This window comes from Hypanus sabinus, chromosome 23, assembly GCF_030144855.1.
Source record: "Hypanus sabinus isolate sHypSab1 chromosome 23, sHypSab1.hap1, whole genome shotgun sequence".
NCBI lineage: Eukaryota > Metazoa > Chordata > Chondrichthyes > Myliobatiformes > Dasyatidae > Hypanus > Hypanus sabinus.
In genome coordinates this window covers 43,872,534-43,889,338 of record NC_082728.1, presented here as the reverse complement: position 1 = coordinate 43,889,338, position 16,805 = coordinate 43,872,534, and the positions used below count along the sequence as shown (strand labels likewise).

General features: G+C 38.3%; 1 protein-coding gene across 10 annotated transcripts in view; it reads right to left on the bottom strand.

The window, feature by feature from the left end:
• Positions 1-16,805, bottom strand: part of myocd (myocardin) — a 647,048-nt gene that overhangs the window by 21,875 nt on the left and 608,368 nt on the right. For all 10 annotated transcript variants that reach the window (XM_059948795.1, XM_059948785.1, XM_059948789.1 and 7 more), the window contains one exon: positions 11,719-11,894. In XM_059948795.1, coding sequence (XP_059804778.1) covers positions 11,719-11,894 — 176 coding nt within the window. The remainder of the gene's footprint in view (positions 1-11,718; positions 11,895-16,805) is intronic.

Below are 16,805 nucleotides of genomic sequence, written 5' to 3'. Positions count from 1 at the left end.
TGGAATGAGCTTCCGGTAGAAGTGGTAGAGGCAGGTTCAATATTGTCATTTAAAAAAAAATTGGATAGGTGTATGGACAGGAAAGGAATGGAGTGTTATGGGCTGAGTGCAGGTCGGTGGGACTAGGTGTGAGTAAGCGTTCAGCATGGACTAGAAGGGCCAAGATGGCCTGTTTCCATGCTGTAATTGTTATATGTTTATATGGTTATAAGTAGTTAAATGGAGATCTCATGTGTGCAGTCAAGGTGTTTCAATTGATTGTAGTAAAAATATGCCTGTATCTAGAAGGTCCAGCTGCTGGTGAGTCAGTATCCTGGCAAAAAGACAAAAGAACACTCCAAGCAACTCAGCAAAAAGATTATTGAGAAACACAAGTCAAGAGATGGATACAAGAAAAATTTCAAGTTACTGAATATCTCCTGGAGTACAATTAAGACAATCATCAAGAAATGGAAAGAGCACAGCACAGCGGTAAATCTGCCTAGAGCATGCCATCTTCGAAAATTGAGTGACCATGCAAGAAGGGGACTAGTGAGGGAAACCATCAAGATACCTATGACAGCTACGGAGGAGTTAGAAGCTTCAGTGGCTGAGATGGGAGAGACTAAACAGACAACTGCTACCTGGGTGCCTCACCAGTCACAGCTTTATGGGAGAGTAGCAAAGAGAAAGCCACTGTTGAAAAAAAAACTCACATGAAATCTCAGCTAGAGTTTGCCAGAAATCATGTGGGAGATCCTGAAGTCAGCTGGAAGAAGGTTCTATGGTCTGATGAACCCAAAATTGAGCACTTTGGCCATCAGACTAAAATCTATTTTTGGCGTAAGCTGAACAACATGCATCATCAAAAATACACCATCCCTACCGTGAAGCAGGGTGATGGCTGCATCATGCCGTGGGGATGGTTCACTGCAGCAGGCCCTGAAAGGCTTGTGAAGGTAGAGGGTAAAATGAAAGCAGCAAAATACAGGGAAATCCTGGAGGAAAACCTGATGCAGTCCGCAAGAGAACTGCAAGTTGGGAGAAGAATTGTTTTCCAACAGTACAATGACCCCAAGCATAAAGCTAAAGCTACACAGGAATGGCTCAAATACAACAGAGTTGAAGTCCGGGAGTGTCCAAGTCAGAGTCCAGACCTCAATCTAAATGAGAGCTTGTGGCTGGACTTGCAAAGGGCTGTTCACTCACAATCCCCATGAAATCTGACAGAGCTCAAGCAGTTTTGGAAAGTAGAATGGGGGAAAAATTGCAGTGTTCAGATGTGCAAAGCTGATAGACATCTATCCATGCAGACTCAAGGCTGTAATTGCTACCAAAGGTGCATCTACTAAATACTGACTTGAAGGGGGTGAGTAATTATGTAATCAATTATTTTGTGTTTAATAATTGTAATAAATTTAGACCAATTTATGGAAATGTTTTTACACTTTGTCATGAATCTTTTCTGTTAATCAGTGTCGGGGGGGGGGGGGGTGAATACTTTTTGTAGGAACTGTATATAAATGGGGATGAGAACATGTTCTGGAAACTGTAGACCAGTCAGCTTGGTCAGGAGTGGGAGAAATAATGAAAGGAGAGGACAGAAGACTATCTCAAAAAGTATAATAATATCCAAACTTCTTGTTTGCTTTTGAGGAGGCAACCGTTAACATAGCAGATCCTGATCTTTAAATAGCCATTGCTATTGATAGATTAACGAATGTCAGAGAATGCAGAGTCAGGATCAGAATGGGTAGTGAATTGGTCTGGGGTAAAGTCAGAAAGTGCAGCCAAATTTCTGCAGCTTGGAGTAGAAGAAGGAGAATGGTTAAGTTACACAATGATTGGTGTTAGGATCACCATTGGTCAAAGTTTACAAAAGTTATTTAGATTCCACGATCAAGAACAATTTGTAAGTCGATAATGCCAAGAGGAACTGGAGTGGAATAGACCCTACTGAAGATGACTGCAATAAAATTATAAATTATGGAAATATTTAATATTTGCATAATGAATTAATAATTTTCAAAAAATCAGGGCAGATAAATTCAGGGTAGCAATTTTTACTGGATAATGCAGATGTGGCAAGGCAGGGAAACAAAGGGTATGCAGTATAAATGCACACACTACTAAAGCTCTGCTGTGAGGCCACTATAAATTGCTAACCATTTACTGCATTTACTTTTGGAGGGACAGAAATACTGTTCCCTCTAAGCTGTGCAAGTGCACGGCCGCGCAGTGCCAGAAATGCTCCAGTGCACACAGCCTTTGCTGATGCGCAGCTGGAATTTTATATTATTTTATGTTAATAGAACTTTCAAATTGTGCTAATAAAATTTTGAAATCTGTTATATAATGAAGTTCCTTGTAATTAATGTCTTTATGAATATAATCCATAAATTTTCTAAATGATAAGCATACTAGAAGCTTTACTTTGAAACACTTGAGAGCCTCAATGTACTTGCATTGTTACTGTGCCAAGTTGCAACACTGTTAAAAAAATTGTAACAATAAACACAGAATGGAAGCCACTAGCCGTTAATAAATCACCAGCTGGCTAAATGCCAACAAAAAATATTCAGCTACTATTATGAACTACAAGGATTTCCTCAAAAATATTGCAGCAACACCGATTTCAAATTTGCCATCTCTGAGAAATTTAAGATAGGTCAATTAAGACAATCATTGATATGTTGAACAACATGCTAAGAAATGGAAAAAAAACTGTCAATTCTTGTTGACGCTGTTGGAATGTTTCAAGCTTCTAGTGCTGTCTGCAAATGTTGATTCAGGCTTTTGAATTCAATGAAATGTATTTCCAGGAACAGACTAGAAGGGGAACATTTGTATAATCTAATGAGGATTAAGACACATCTTTCATCTGGATGTGAAATTCATCAGGACAATGTTTACAGACAATGGGTTTATAATAAAGACAGACGAGAAATAGGTTACAAAACCTGAAAGATTTTCTTTGTTTCGTATTTCATTACACTCTTTGATTAATAAATTAAAAGCATGTGTGATTTTTCAATTTTCATTCTAAATATTCATTGTATGCATATTACAAAAAATATTTAAGGTGCTGCAGTTTTCAGGCTGTGTATATTTAAAAAAAATTCCTGCTCAGAGAAATGGTTAGTCTGCACAGCTGAAAAAAAATTGAGGGAATGTTGGACAAAAATGAAAAATAGAACTGTTATGTTAAACCTGGATCTAATATTTATTAATCTACATTTTGAATACTTTGCACATTTCTGGTTGCCATGTTATTAAAAGAGAATATAGGCCTAAGAGAAGTTGTAGATTTATAAGCACTACGCCAACAGAAGGGTTAACAATTCAGGTTCCTGTTTTCCTTTTATGGCCTATTAGATATAAAACTTTTATATGGTTTCTCAATAGGCCCCTTCTTGAAATCTATATGTCGAGGCTCCCCTTTTATCCAGATGTCCCACCCTGCAAAAACTCATTTCAGGGAAGTAGCAACTCCATATCTATTCCCCCACCCCCGGTCAACCTCCAAGGGTGTATGTAATACTTTGTTTAGTGATTTTTGTCTAATCTGTAAACCAAGTTGGGTATATGCAGAAAATGTGACATTAAAATATATATTTATATTATCATGGAATTGTTTTTTTATTCTATCACAACTTTAAGCAAGTCTACAGGAAGTTTGGGCTCATCACATAGGACATCAATAGAGTAGCTCTTTAGCAGCTAGTTTAAATAATGTTAGCTATGCTAATGAGTGAATGACACCTGTTAAATTCACCTCAACATGTCTTTTACATTTTAACCCACCACGGGCAATAGAAAAGACACTGCTGAAAACAGTGCAGCAAGCAACACTGTCATTAATTTCGAGGTCGACTGTACAGCTCACCCACAGAGAAAACTGATAGGTCTACTTAGCACGAAGAGAGACCAATCAGGATGCTCCCTCTCGCTCTCCCTCTCAAAAAAAATCGATTTCCGGGATATTGTATATAATTTGCGAGCATCAGGGAGCTGCTATCAATATGAGAGAGATTCCCGGAACTTCTGGGAGAGGAGGGATGTCTGTTTTATCCACCCTGAAGGGTGTATCTTTTAAGACATTTTTAAACAAAAACAATTAAGTGCAATTTCCATTTCATAGGTTGTCTTTTCTTTCATTCATTCTGCAAATAGTTTAAATTTGCATTTTGGTTTGCAGATCGAAGGGTAGGTGATGGGGAGATCAGAGACGGAGGGAAACTGATTGTTTTTCCTTTCCTTTTTAAAGTATATCCTCTTGAAACTGATTTACAGCACTGGGCTGCACAGGCTGGCACTTGTTCAGGCAGGTTCCCTTTAAACCCCCTGAAGCTACACTCACGAGAAGTGTGAATGCGTGCTTCTGCAAGAATAGACTGCATCTTCCACAGGTCAGGCATGGGAAAATGAAGAAAATGCGAGCGGTGTTCAGAGAGGCTTTGCATGCATGGAATTGCACCAACATGCCTGAAAACGGTGTGTTAGGACATCATATGCGTAGTTAATCTAACAAGAACAGAGCAGAAATTGATCCACACATTATTTACAGGCTAACAATTATGCACATATTTACATTGGGATTTTTAATCATCTGGCGTGGCAGCTTGTGGACCTTGAAACAAAATCAGAAATGTATTCATGGTAAAACAAAAAGAGCCGCTGGTGGAACTCAGTGGGTCAGGCAGCATCTGTCAATGGAAATGGACAGTCGGCGTTTTTTTGGTTAAGACTCTTAATTTGGACTGAAAGAGCAACCGTGAGAGGGGGAGGAGTAGGGCAAATGGCAAGCTAAGGGTGGATCCATGTGAGGAGAGGGTGGAATGACAATGGGGTGGGGGTGGGGGTGGGAGGGGTAGGGTGGAAAAAGCAAAATGTTGGCGGATGTTAGTAATGGGGAAAGATTGTTTTCCCTGGAGCAAAAGAGGCCGAAGGGTGATCTGATAGAAGGATAGAAGGTTATGAGAGGCACACATATGATAAATAGTCAAAACCTTCTTTGCCCCCAAGGGTGGGTTATCAATACCAAATGGCTATACATTTAAAGTGGAGAACAGAGTTTTAGAAGGGTCTGAGGGGTAAGATTAGTACACAGTGCTTGATGCCAAGAATGTGTTGCCTGGTGGACTCAAACATAATTACTGCATTTAAGAGGCATTTAGACAGACCTTACCTTAAATAGAGAAGACGTAGAAATAAAATGTCGTGATACAGGCAAATGAGAGTGGTGAAAATGTTGGCAGTCTCAAAATAAACTGCCAACCAATTAAGACATAGATGAGAATGTATTTCTCCATCTACCGAACAACAAAACATTGGAATTCTCTACCCAGGAATCAGTGGTTACTTAGTCATAGGGTATACACAAGACAGATATCTGTATACCTCGGGAATCAGTAATGGCTGTAGGAAAATAATACTGGGGCAAGATTCAGTTGCCATGTTTCATCAGTTGAAATTATAATTTTTTGCTGAACAGAGGGCAAGACCGGAACATATGTGTCAAGGAAGCTACTTCAGAATTACATCTATCACTAACAGGATTTATATGAGGGTAAAAACGAGCTAACTTATCCTTGGACATATGAGCCCTATGAACTGTTACATACCCGTGACACGTGACAGTGGTGTACTTGTCACGTGACAGGTGTTGAAGCTACACTGGACTTGAGGTAATGGTCTTGTGATGGTGGAGTGAAGTCATTTTCCTGCCAGTAGAGGTCATGTGACAGTTTTTTTTTACAGGGTATAAAAGGAGGACCCCTCCCTGTGAGGAGGGGCAGTTCGTGGCTGGATTTGCCATGTTGACTTCATGCCACTGCGTGATTTAATGTTATGACGCAGTTTAGTTGAAAGATGAAGTTTTATCTAATGCCTAAAGTTTAAAAGGTCATTGCCAGCAGTTTCCTTACAATACTGCTGGTTGAGAATCAGTGGAGAGTGAAGATCGGAGTTCGGGAGTTAAAAGATCGAGGGAAGTTGATTTCAACGGTGAAACTGGTTCGACCTTGTTTGATCCTCATTCGGAAGGAATTCGTTGACTGTTCTCGTGTTAATCCCTGTGAATAATAGCAGAAAGGATTGGGAACAGTTCTGTAAAGGAAAGGTCAGTGCCTTTAAGCCATTCCATTTGTCCATCTACGTAAATTCTTCGTGGGAAAAGTTCGATTTGGGAACCGAAGCAACACGTCGTGAAAGAGAATTTAAATTGTCTTAAAAAAGTCTCTCCCTTAAATGGACTGTGAGCATTTTGAACTTTTGCAATACTACTTTGAAGAACTGTTTTTGCTTCTTTGCTTTAAGAACTGTTTAAGCTGCCGCACAGCAGCTGATTTCCGGTTATGTGAGTGGTTTGTTTACTTTTGGGGGTTTGTTTTCAGTGTTTAATAAACATGTTATTTGTTATAAAAACCCCTGCCTAACTCATATATTTATTATTGCTTGAATCCGTAACAGAACCACCTTAAATTGTATCAAAGTGTGTCTGGCAACACACTTAAGAGTTATTAACTAGTTTAAGAATTTTCTCCCATTTCTCTGTAGATATGGATATTTGAAGTTCTCTTTCCCATTCATTCTTAATTTTATCAGATGTACCTAGATGTATTTTCATAATCAGATCATAAGTATTTGCTGTTAAACTCTTCTGATAGGGGTTTAAACCTGAAATCTTTTCTGTAACTTCGATTTGATGTGATATCGGAAAGGTAGTTAAAGTACATTCAGAAAGTTTCTAATATCTGAAAAAATGTGATCGAGGCAAATTATATTTACTAGACAACTGTTCAAAAGACATAATACAATCAACCATGAATAAATCATGAAAGCATGTTATTCCTTTTGTTTTCCATTAAAAAAATTGCTTCATCAATTCTAGATGGTTGGAAAAAAAAGTTAGATATAATAGGACTTGACAGGATAAATTTATTCAATCCAACAAATTTATGAAATTGAAACCATATTCATATTGTATGTTTAACCACTGGATTCATCATTTGTTTATTCAATTTAGTAAATGCAAAAGGAAGTGTAGCTCCCGAAATAGAAGCCAGTGAAAACCCCTGTGCAGCGGTGAAAACCCCAGCGGTGGAAATGTTGGCTACCTAACTTTAGATTTTACTATTGGGCGAATAATATTCGTAACCTAATATATTGGAAATTAGATTTGGATTCACCATTGTGTCCACAGTGGGTAAATTTGGAATGCAATGAGGCAAAGGGATATTCTCTATTCTCCGTTCTTGGTTCTTCTCTTCCTGCTGATTTAGTTAAATTCAATAAACAGATATCTAATCCTGTTGTCAAACATACATTACGAATTTGGTTTCAATTTCGTAAGTTTTTTACTCTGAAAAACTTTGTTCTTGATGGCCCTATTTTACTTAATTTTTTTTCCAAACCTTCTTTGACAGATCAAGCTTTTAGCATATGGAAAAGGAAAGGTATAAAATGTTTTCGTGATCTTTTTTTTGAAGGTAGTTTGATGTCTTTCGACCAACTTTCCAACAAATTTAAGTTACCTAAATCTAATTTTTTTTAGATATTTACAAATCAGAAATTTTTTACATAAAGTTCTACCATCTTTCCCCAATTCAACTTCAATGGATTTCTCAGATTTGATTTTTACCTTAAATCCTTGTCAGAAGGGATTAGTGGCTTTTATTTATAATATGATTATGAAGATACAACCAGAAATATCAGGTAGAATTAAACAAGAATGGGAAAAAGAACTTCAATACAATATATCAACAGAAAAATGGGAAAAAATTTTACAAATGGTTAATTCTTCTTCTATATGTGCTAAACATGCTTTAATACAATTTAAAATTGTACATAGAGCTCATATGTCTAAAGATAAGCTTGCTCGATTCTATTCTCATATTAACCCTCAATGTGACAGATGTCATTCAGATGTGGCTTCATTGACCCACATGTTTTGGTCATGTCCCACTTTACATAACTATTGGAAGGACACATTTGCTACCATTTCCTCAATTTGGAATATCGATTTACAACCTCATTTTATTACTGCAATTTTTGGTATACCAAATGAGGATGGTAATCAGTTTTCCCCTCCAATTAGACGAATGATTGCTTTTGTAACATTAATGGCCAGAAGGTCTATATTACAAAATTGGAAAGAAATAAATCCTCCTACCACGTTTCAGTGGTTTTCTCAAACTATTTCTTATCTGAGCTTGGAAAAAATTAGAAGCACTATTTTTGACTCATCAATTAAATTTGAAGAAACTTGGGGACCGTTCATTCGACATTTTCATATGAATTAATTTGACCTCTTCCAGACCTTCTCTCTGCTTATTGTTGTTCTGGTATGGAGTTCCGGAGTTTTTGACACTATCATATACATATAAACTGTTATTATTGCCCATGTTAGTTTAGTTTAGTGTTTTTTTTTCTCAATATATATTTTTCTGTATATTTTCAAATTTTTTTTTTCTTTTGACGATTATTTTTGTTTTTTTTCATATATAATTATTATAGGCTTGATTGATTAATGTACTTTTTTTTGTTGATATTTAATAGGATATTGTTATCTTATTATTAATGCAATTTCAAGTCTATTGCACTTATAACCTATTCATTATTATGTTATGTTTTTTTTTATATGTGAAACTCAATAAAAAGATTGAAAAAGAAAGGAAATGTTGGCAGTCTCAAAATAAACTGCCGACCAATTAAGATATAGATGAGAATGTATTTCTCCATTGACCGAACAACAAAACATTGGAATTCTCTACCCAGGAAACAGTGGTTACTTAGTCATAGAGTATACACAAGAAAGATATCTGTATACCTCGGGAATCAGTAATGGTTGTAGGAAAATAGTACTGAGGTTAAAAAAAAATTAGCTATAATCTTATATCATTATACATTACCTCACAGCCAGTGAGATAAATTCTAAAATCATTTACGCTAATCTGCTGCTGCAACTCGTGTGGAGACTGATTTAATATCTTAAGAAATTACATACACGAGTGCTTTCTACCAGGGCTCTGATAGATTTTTGGCTGGCCAGCTTCTATGCAACTTGAAGGCAGACCTCTTTGCTCAGTGTATCGCTCACCTGAACATTTCAGCTCTGACTTGTATCGTGACACTCTACCCTTTGCCCATTGTTGACCACTTTCTCCTTGAGACTTTTAATCTAGTTTGGCAGGCTTCTCCAAGACCTTACTCAAGATGAAAACTGCAAACATCTCTGGTACACTTCAGTTCCCATATCCATCGTGTCGACATCGATAATTTAAGCAATTCTTAAATAATCCTGGAGCTTTCAGTCAAATTGTGAGAGCATTTCCTCCCGTTATGGCTTGAAACATTTAAGTATTTTTACTTTTCCCAGTTTATGAATCATTTCTATGAGCTTTTGAAAAGTTATTTTCCAGTTGTCTTCTTCTAAATTTCACCAATCTTTTTCAGTGTAGCGTCCCTTACTTGGTTCAAATATTTCCCTTCTCACTTTGTTATAGTGCTTCAGATTCAAAGTAAGTTTTATTAACAAACTACATATATGTCACCACATACAACCCTGAGATTTATTTTCTTGTAGGCGTACTCAACAAATCTACAGAATAGTATCTATAACAGAATCAATGAAAAGATTACCTAAGGTGTTTAACCAGAGTACAGAAGACAACAAACTGTGCAAATCCAAATATAAATAAACAGCAATAAGTAATGAGAACATGAGATGAAAAGTGAGTCCATTGGTTGTGGGAACATTTTAATGATGGGACAAGTGAGTTTGAGTGAAGTTATCCCATTTTGATCAACAGCCTGATGGTTGAGGGATAGTAACTGTTCTTGAACCTGATGGAGCAAGTCCTGAGGCCCTTGTAGGTTCTTCCTGATGGCAGCAGAGAGAGGAGAGCATGGCCTGGGAAGTGGGGATGCTGATGAAGGATTCTGATTTCCTAGGTCAGTATATCATATAGATGTGCTCAATGGTTGAGAAGGTTTTACTGTAATTGAGTGGGCCAAATCCATTACTTTTTGTAGGCTTTTCCTTTCAAGGGCATTGGTGTTTCCACACCAGGTTGTGATGCAGCCAGTCAATATACTCTCCACTATGCATCTATGGAAATGTGTCAAAATCTGTCACAATTTTGGATGTCGTGCCGAAACTGTTAAGGAAGTAGAGGCACTTGCTGTGCTTTTTTGCGACTGCATTTCCGTTCCAGTTCCAATATGTAGTCTAATCACAGCAATACAGAGTTCAGAGTCTGACTGAACTTCATTTATGCTTTTTGGGTCTACAGTTCAACAGCTTACTTACTCCATTTCCTCAACGGAAAATGAATGACTACTACCTCGCCACAACAAACAAAAGACAAAGGAGGCTGAATGGGCTCTTCTGCATCAGCTTGATGAAAAGTCTGTGTCTCCTGACAACTGAATGACAGAACAACATCCAACAATGAAGCTATATTTGAGGATGCTTTGGGTCAGTAAAAGGGACATCTGCTGCACAGGCTATTTGCTCTAACATATAACATAGGAACAAACCTATGCTGAACACAATGCTAAGTTACTGGAAACCTTCTTTGGCTGTACACACTCCCTATCCCTCCATTCCCTGCACATTCGTGTATCTAACAGCCTCTAAAATGCTACTCTTGTATCTGCTTGCAGCACGACCTCTAGCAGTCTGTTCCAGGCACCCACCTCACTCTGTAAAAGTCTCCTCTAAATTTATCCCTTTCTCCCCTAAAATGCATGCCCTCTTGTATTTGTCACTTTTATCCTGCATAATTATTCTGGGGCAGACTCCCTGGTCACTGGAGAGACAGAAATCCTTGGTATGGCTGAAGTCCTGCCATCTGCGGGGCAGCACCGCACTCGTGTGTTTAAATAGTTAAAGGTGACCTAAAGTCACTACAGCCCCAGCATCTTGACAATTTAGGTGGCCTCACTGCCCCTCCCATTAGCAAAGATCACATTCCGATTGCCAAAGTGCCACAAGTCCACTCAAAGTGCAGGATTTGCTTAAGGGTATTGTAGAACTGCAAAGATTAACAGCGCCACCAGGTTATTTGGCTCTAAGAAGAAAGCAATTGCATAAAAGTAAATCAAACATGTAAAAACTCTCCGCATTCTACTCCCTGGGACTGCATTTTCTCTGTAGATGTTAGATTTTTTCTGCAATCTGTTATTGTTTTACTTTGTCTCATCTCACTGTGTAATGATTTGATTTATACGAACAGTATGCAAGACAAGCTTTTCACTGTACATTTGACAATAAAAAAACAATTCCAACTGGCAGTCAGTAGGCATGCTGTGGACATGGGAGCTTTACTCTGATGCGGTTCCAACTTCAGACTGAATAAGCTTATATCTCACAGTTTGAAACAATGCATCAGCACAATTCCTCCATATTGACTTTGAAGGGTACTGCTATTAGTTTCTACAACAATCCACAAGGCAAAAGGAAGATGGATTTTATGCTGCCAGTAGAGAAGTACCTTGGACTACCTCTACCTAAGGCTCTGCTCTCACTGGACACTAAGGGGCTAGGTCCTGTGTAACACTTGAAGTGTGCATTAGTCAAACAAAAGGCCATATTGGCACCTTGACTCAGAATGTATTCGCTTGATGAATTGACTATGAATATAAAGTGTACTGTTTTGTATTTCTCATGCATATATAATTTTAAGGTTAAAGCTCCTCTTAAAAGTCTCTGCAGATAGAGCAACCCCATCTTACCTGTATTGTAGTGGTTGCGAGAGGCGATGATGACTCAGTGAACTTTGTTTCCGAAGGCATACTCTCTGATCCCTGGGATTCCTGACTTCCGGGTTGTTCTGGAGACAGAGCGTCATTGCTGCTGTCTTCTTCAAAGGAAAATGCATCAGGGGCCTTCGGGAAATTAACTTGGCCAACTGTTGACAAAAGGAAAACCACAAATAGAAGCAAACTAGTTTCGCAACCATCAGGAATAAGCAGGCAGAGCTTAACTTTTAACATCTAAAATCTACTTGAACTTTGAATCATGCAAGTAAAGGGTTTCACGATAGTAATAACGGATGTAGGGACAAAAACAACTGTGCGCTACTTTGATATTGAAGGAAAATGCAATATCAAAATTGAACACTAATTCTCAATATTTATTCTAAGAAAATTATCTAAATATCTATTCCCTTCTCACACATCCTTATAATAACGGGCCTGGAAACAACACTAAGGCACTAATCTTTCTGGATTCTCTTGATTATTGTCCCCAAATCACTTTAAAACAATCAGGAAGTCTTTAGTTCCTGGTTTAGCAGGTGGGTTATTCTGAAACTTTTGGCTACTGATGTATTTGATCAGCATGAATTATTTTTGATAGAATTTGACTCACAACATTAAAAAAACACAGCAGGCCAGGCAACGTCTGTGAATAAAGAAACAAGAGTTAATGATTTAGGTCTGAAACAGTCTGTCAGAGGTGGTGAGTGACCTTGAACTGAAATGTTAACTCTGCTTCTCTCTCACACATACTGCCTGTCCAGCATCCTTGGTTTTTATTTCAGATTGGTTTTTGATCCTCATTGGATCCCATGTTCAGTTTAGAGGTTACGGGTGAGTATCTCTTGGCACTTACTATCATTTAGCAAGTCTGGAATACTTGAGTGGTGGTGAAGGTCCTGTACTCAAAGCAGAAGTCCTACTCAAGGCCTGTTAGTTGTGCTTTAGCATCTAGTGATACACCCTGAATTTGTCCCATGGAAAGCCTGCCCATAAACCTGTTCTGAGTTAACCTGGCTTAGATCCAACAAGTAGACGTGTTTTTCTTAAATAAAAACTAAATACTAACGATTTGGGATGACTTCAGTTTGCTACATTTTTAATTTAAAAATGCTAAAAAAATTAACCTTCTGACAAGATAAAGTCAGGACATCAATAAATGTGTGGCATTTCCCCCCTCATACATCATAGCTGCTAGTATATTGTAAAGAATTCATTACTGATTACTGGAAGTCCAACAACGGAAACTTGTTTTTTTACAACTGCACCATCAGCTGATACTTGCTCATATTTCCAAAGACTCCAGAGTTGCCATTAATCTGCATTTGGGATCTCAAACCTGCTTTCCAATGCAACACTTCACAGCTGTGCTGAATTCTTTGGTAAATGAACACGTGGAATTTATTTCACTGAAACCTTTCAGTGTTATTCAGCAAAGTCAGCCAATAATGAGCAAAAGCACATGTCAGACATTATTTTTGTACGAGTTAAAAGTCAAATCCCCAAACTGTCTTTGTTCGCATGCTTAGAACCTTATGATGCTATACAGCAAGTGAATGATTATCAGTTTTCTCTCCACCGGATGCAGTCTGCAGGTTTACACACAGATTTTATGCCATAAAACCACAGCAATCCACGAGGAGCACCCAGTGCCATTCCAGCAGTTACTTGAGAATTCTAAGTGGTAGTAGAACCATGGTGGGTGGTTTCTCTGCAATTCTGGGAGGGCTTGTTGGAAAATCCAAATCCAAAGGAATGTTCCAATAGCACTGTCATCTTACAATAATTTATAACAGATCTGAAACCAAAACAGTGCTACTGTGCAGTGTAAGAAAGTCCAAATCAGAAGAGACACATCCATTATATATTGCTGATATGAATAAAAAATTACAAATTCTTTTAAATTGTATTTCTTTGTACATCAGTAATATTTTCATATGTCTATTCTACATCTGATTTCATTCCCATTCTGTTATGGATTGACTTGACACATCCTCAATTGTCAAAAACAAGCCATCGGACCGATTATCACATCCACCTACTAACTCAACCCACCACCCCTACATACACGTCACCTAGTGTCACTTTATGTACATACAGTATAACTTGCACATTGAGGTTTGTAGGATTGCTTTTATATTTATTCTGTTTTTTATACTTATTGTATTTTTTATGCTGTATCAGATCCAGAGTAGCAATCATTTTTTTCTCCTTTACACCCATGTATTGAAAAATGACAATAAATAATCTTCAATCTTTATATTAGTGGTACCATTAATGTCCACTGAAAGTACATTGACTTAACTGTTTCTTTCAAAAGAATGATCTGAGTATTATAAGCCAATGTGCAAGAATTTCCCTGCACAAAGTTGGAAAAGAAACTGCACAGCGCTAAGCACATATTAGCATTATGAATGTGTAGCATAGTGGGCAGCACTGTAGTGTAGTGGTCAGCACAATGTTTTTCAGTTTCAGTGACGCGGGTTCAATTCCTGCAGCGGCCTGTAAGCAGGTTGTATATTCTCCCAGCGACTACATGGGTTTCCTCCAGGTGCTCCAGTTTCCTCCCACAGACCAAAGGACGTACTGGTTGGTAGGTTAATTGGCCATTGTAAATTGCCCTGTGATTAGGCTACGGTTAAGTCAGAGGTTACGGAGCATTGTGGCTTGAAGGTTTGATAGGACCTATTCCACGCTGTATGTCAATAAAAAACTCAGCCGGTCAGGCAGCATCTATGAAAATGAATAAACCATGGGTGTTTTGGACTGACACACTTCTTCAGGACTGGAAAGGAATGGGGAAGATGCCAGAGTAAAAAGGTGGGGGAAGGGAAGAAGGATAGGTGGAAGGTGAAGCCAATGAGTGTGAAAGATAAAGGGCTGGAGAAGAAGGAATCTGATAGGAGTGGACCATAGGAGAAAGGGGAGGTAGAGGGGATCCGGGAGGCAGTGATAGGCAGGAGGGAAGTAAATGCGAGAGTGGGTAATTGAAGATGAGGGGAGGGGGAGGTAAATATAATTATGGAAAGGAGAAATCAATATTCATACCATCTGGTTGGAGGCTACCCAGACAGAATATAAGGTGATGCTCCTCCATCCTGAGGTTGGCCTCCTCTTGGCACAAGAGGAAATCATTGTGTGCACTTTTCTGGAGGAAATATCATGGTCAATAATGACATTCCATTTTTATTTTCTGGTGTGAGATCTTTTTCAGGTGTGTATTTTTTCTGGTATGCACTTCGTTCAAGCAAAGCCCACAATGGTGCAGTGCCTAACATTCATCTCCAGGGAGATTTCCAAACACGATGGCTTAAACTCCCAGCGTAAATAAATTCTACTGATTGCTCCACAGCATGGCTTGAAGGGACACCGTGCTGCACAAATGTCAACTGAACTGACCCAAAGTAGGATCTCTCTCACATCACCACCAAGTGGTTTCAGTAGATTCCCCCTCAAACCTTAGTGGCTGGAGTAAATCCTGTAAATAGAGGGGCACTATCATACTCATTGAATGAGGAGAATTTGGCCCATTGAGTCTGCTCCGATCATGACCAATTTGATTTTTCCAACCACATTCTTTTACCTTCTCATTGTAACTCTTAACTCATTTGCCAATCAAGAACCTATCAATCACTGTCTTAAATATACCTAAAGACTTGGCATCCACAGCTATATCTGACAACAAATTCCCACATTCACTACTCTCTGGACAAAGGAATTCCTTCTCATCTCTGTTCTAAAGGGACATCCTGTTATTCTGAGGGCGTGTCCACAAAGCTGACCCTCTCCTATTAATGGAAAAGTCCTCTTTATATCTGCTCTATCCAGGGCTTTCAGTATTCAGTAATAAAGGCCAATTCCTGAGGTCTGCATTGAGCATGTATACACTGGTTAGAGTCTTTTCTGAAATGGACTGGTAACACACAGGAAGCCCAAATGCATTATCTTTTGAACAGGTGCTAACTAACTTTGCTGCCTTTTTAATATTTCTTAATTAGTGTTAGATTGCTAATGCCACATTAACAGCATCAACTGCAGCAAACTTCTATTCTACCAATCTTTCAGTTGATTTTACTGTGGATGGATTTTACATTTTACTTTGTGGACCAAATACTTTTAAAAGATGTATAAAAATGTCACACGTATAAGGTAACAGATTACGTGCTTTCATAACAGATCTTTATCAGGACAAGGGAATGCGGATTGCTGTAGAGGGAGGTCATGTCATGACTCATAACGTGTTATTTCATACTCTGCTTGCTATCATTCCCTCATCCAGATAGGACAGAATGGTCTTTTTGTCACTTAACAAAATGCGGCTACTACATGAAAGAACACGATGTTCTTGTGGACTGAACGAGAGAATGAAGTCATTAGAGTTCTTCCTTTAGTCATTTGGTGCTATTATCACAGCACCCAAATTGCCAGGAAATTTTCCAGGATTATAGTATCAAACTGACAACAGCTCTTGACCCCAGAGGTCTCCTGATAAGTGAAGTGTTGAGAATTAAGACCGATGGCAGAATACTAAGTAATGGAATGGATATTGCAACCTGCCATGTGACCTGACATAGAGCAACCTGGCATTTATCATTCAGTCACACACTCAGATAGCAAGGGGAAAACAACAGCACTTCATGCCAGATAGGAGGAAAACTTGTTTTACTTCCACCACCCATACATTTGGTGTCTAAATATCAAGTTGTAGATGGTAACCTCACAGAATATTTTCCAGCAAAGCATCTCAATGGGTCATCTTTTAACATACCACAGATCTGCAGAAAAAAAGCAAAGTCCCGCACAGTTGTTGTTGCATTGTACTGTATCCAACTAGTACAAGACATTGCTTGATTCGAATAAATGAGGTAGTTAATTCTGTAAAACACTTAGTGAACTGCTGCCAAACAACTTCAAGAAATCTATGGCACCACCAATCAGCTGCATCCAATTTTAAATTCTTCCTTTGAACAGAGTAGCAAAGAATTATTAAGTAACTACAACGAGACTTGGATGGAGAACTGATAGACTTATGTTTTCTTGCTGATAGGATCTTGATATAAATT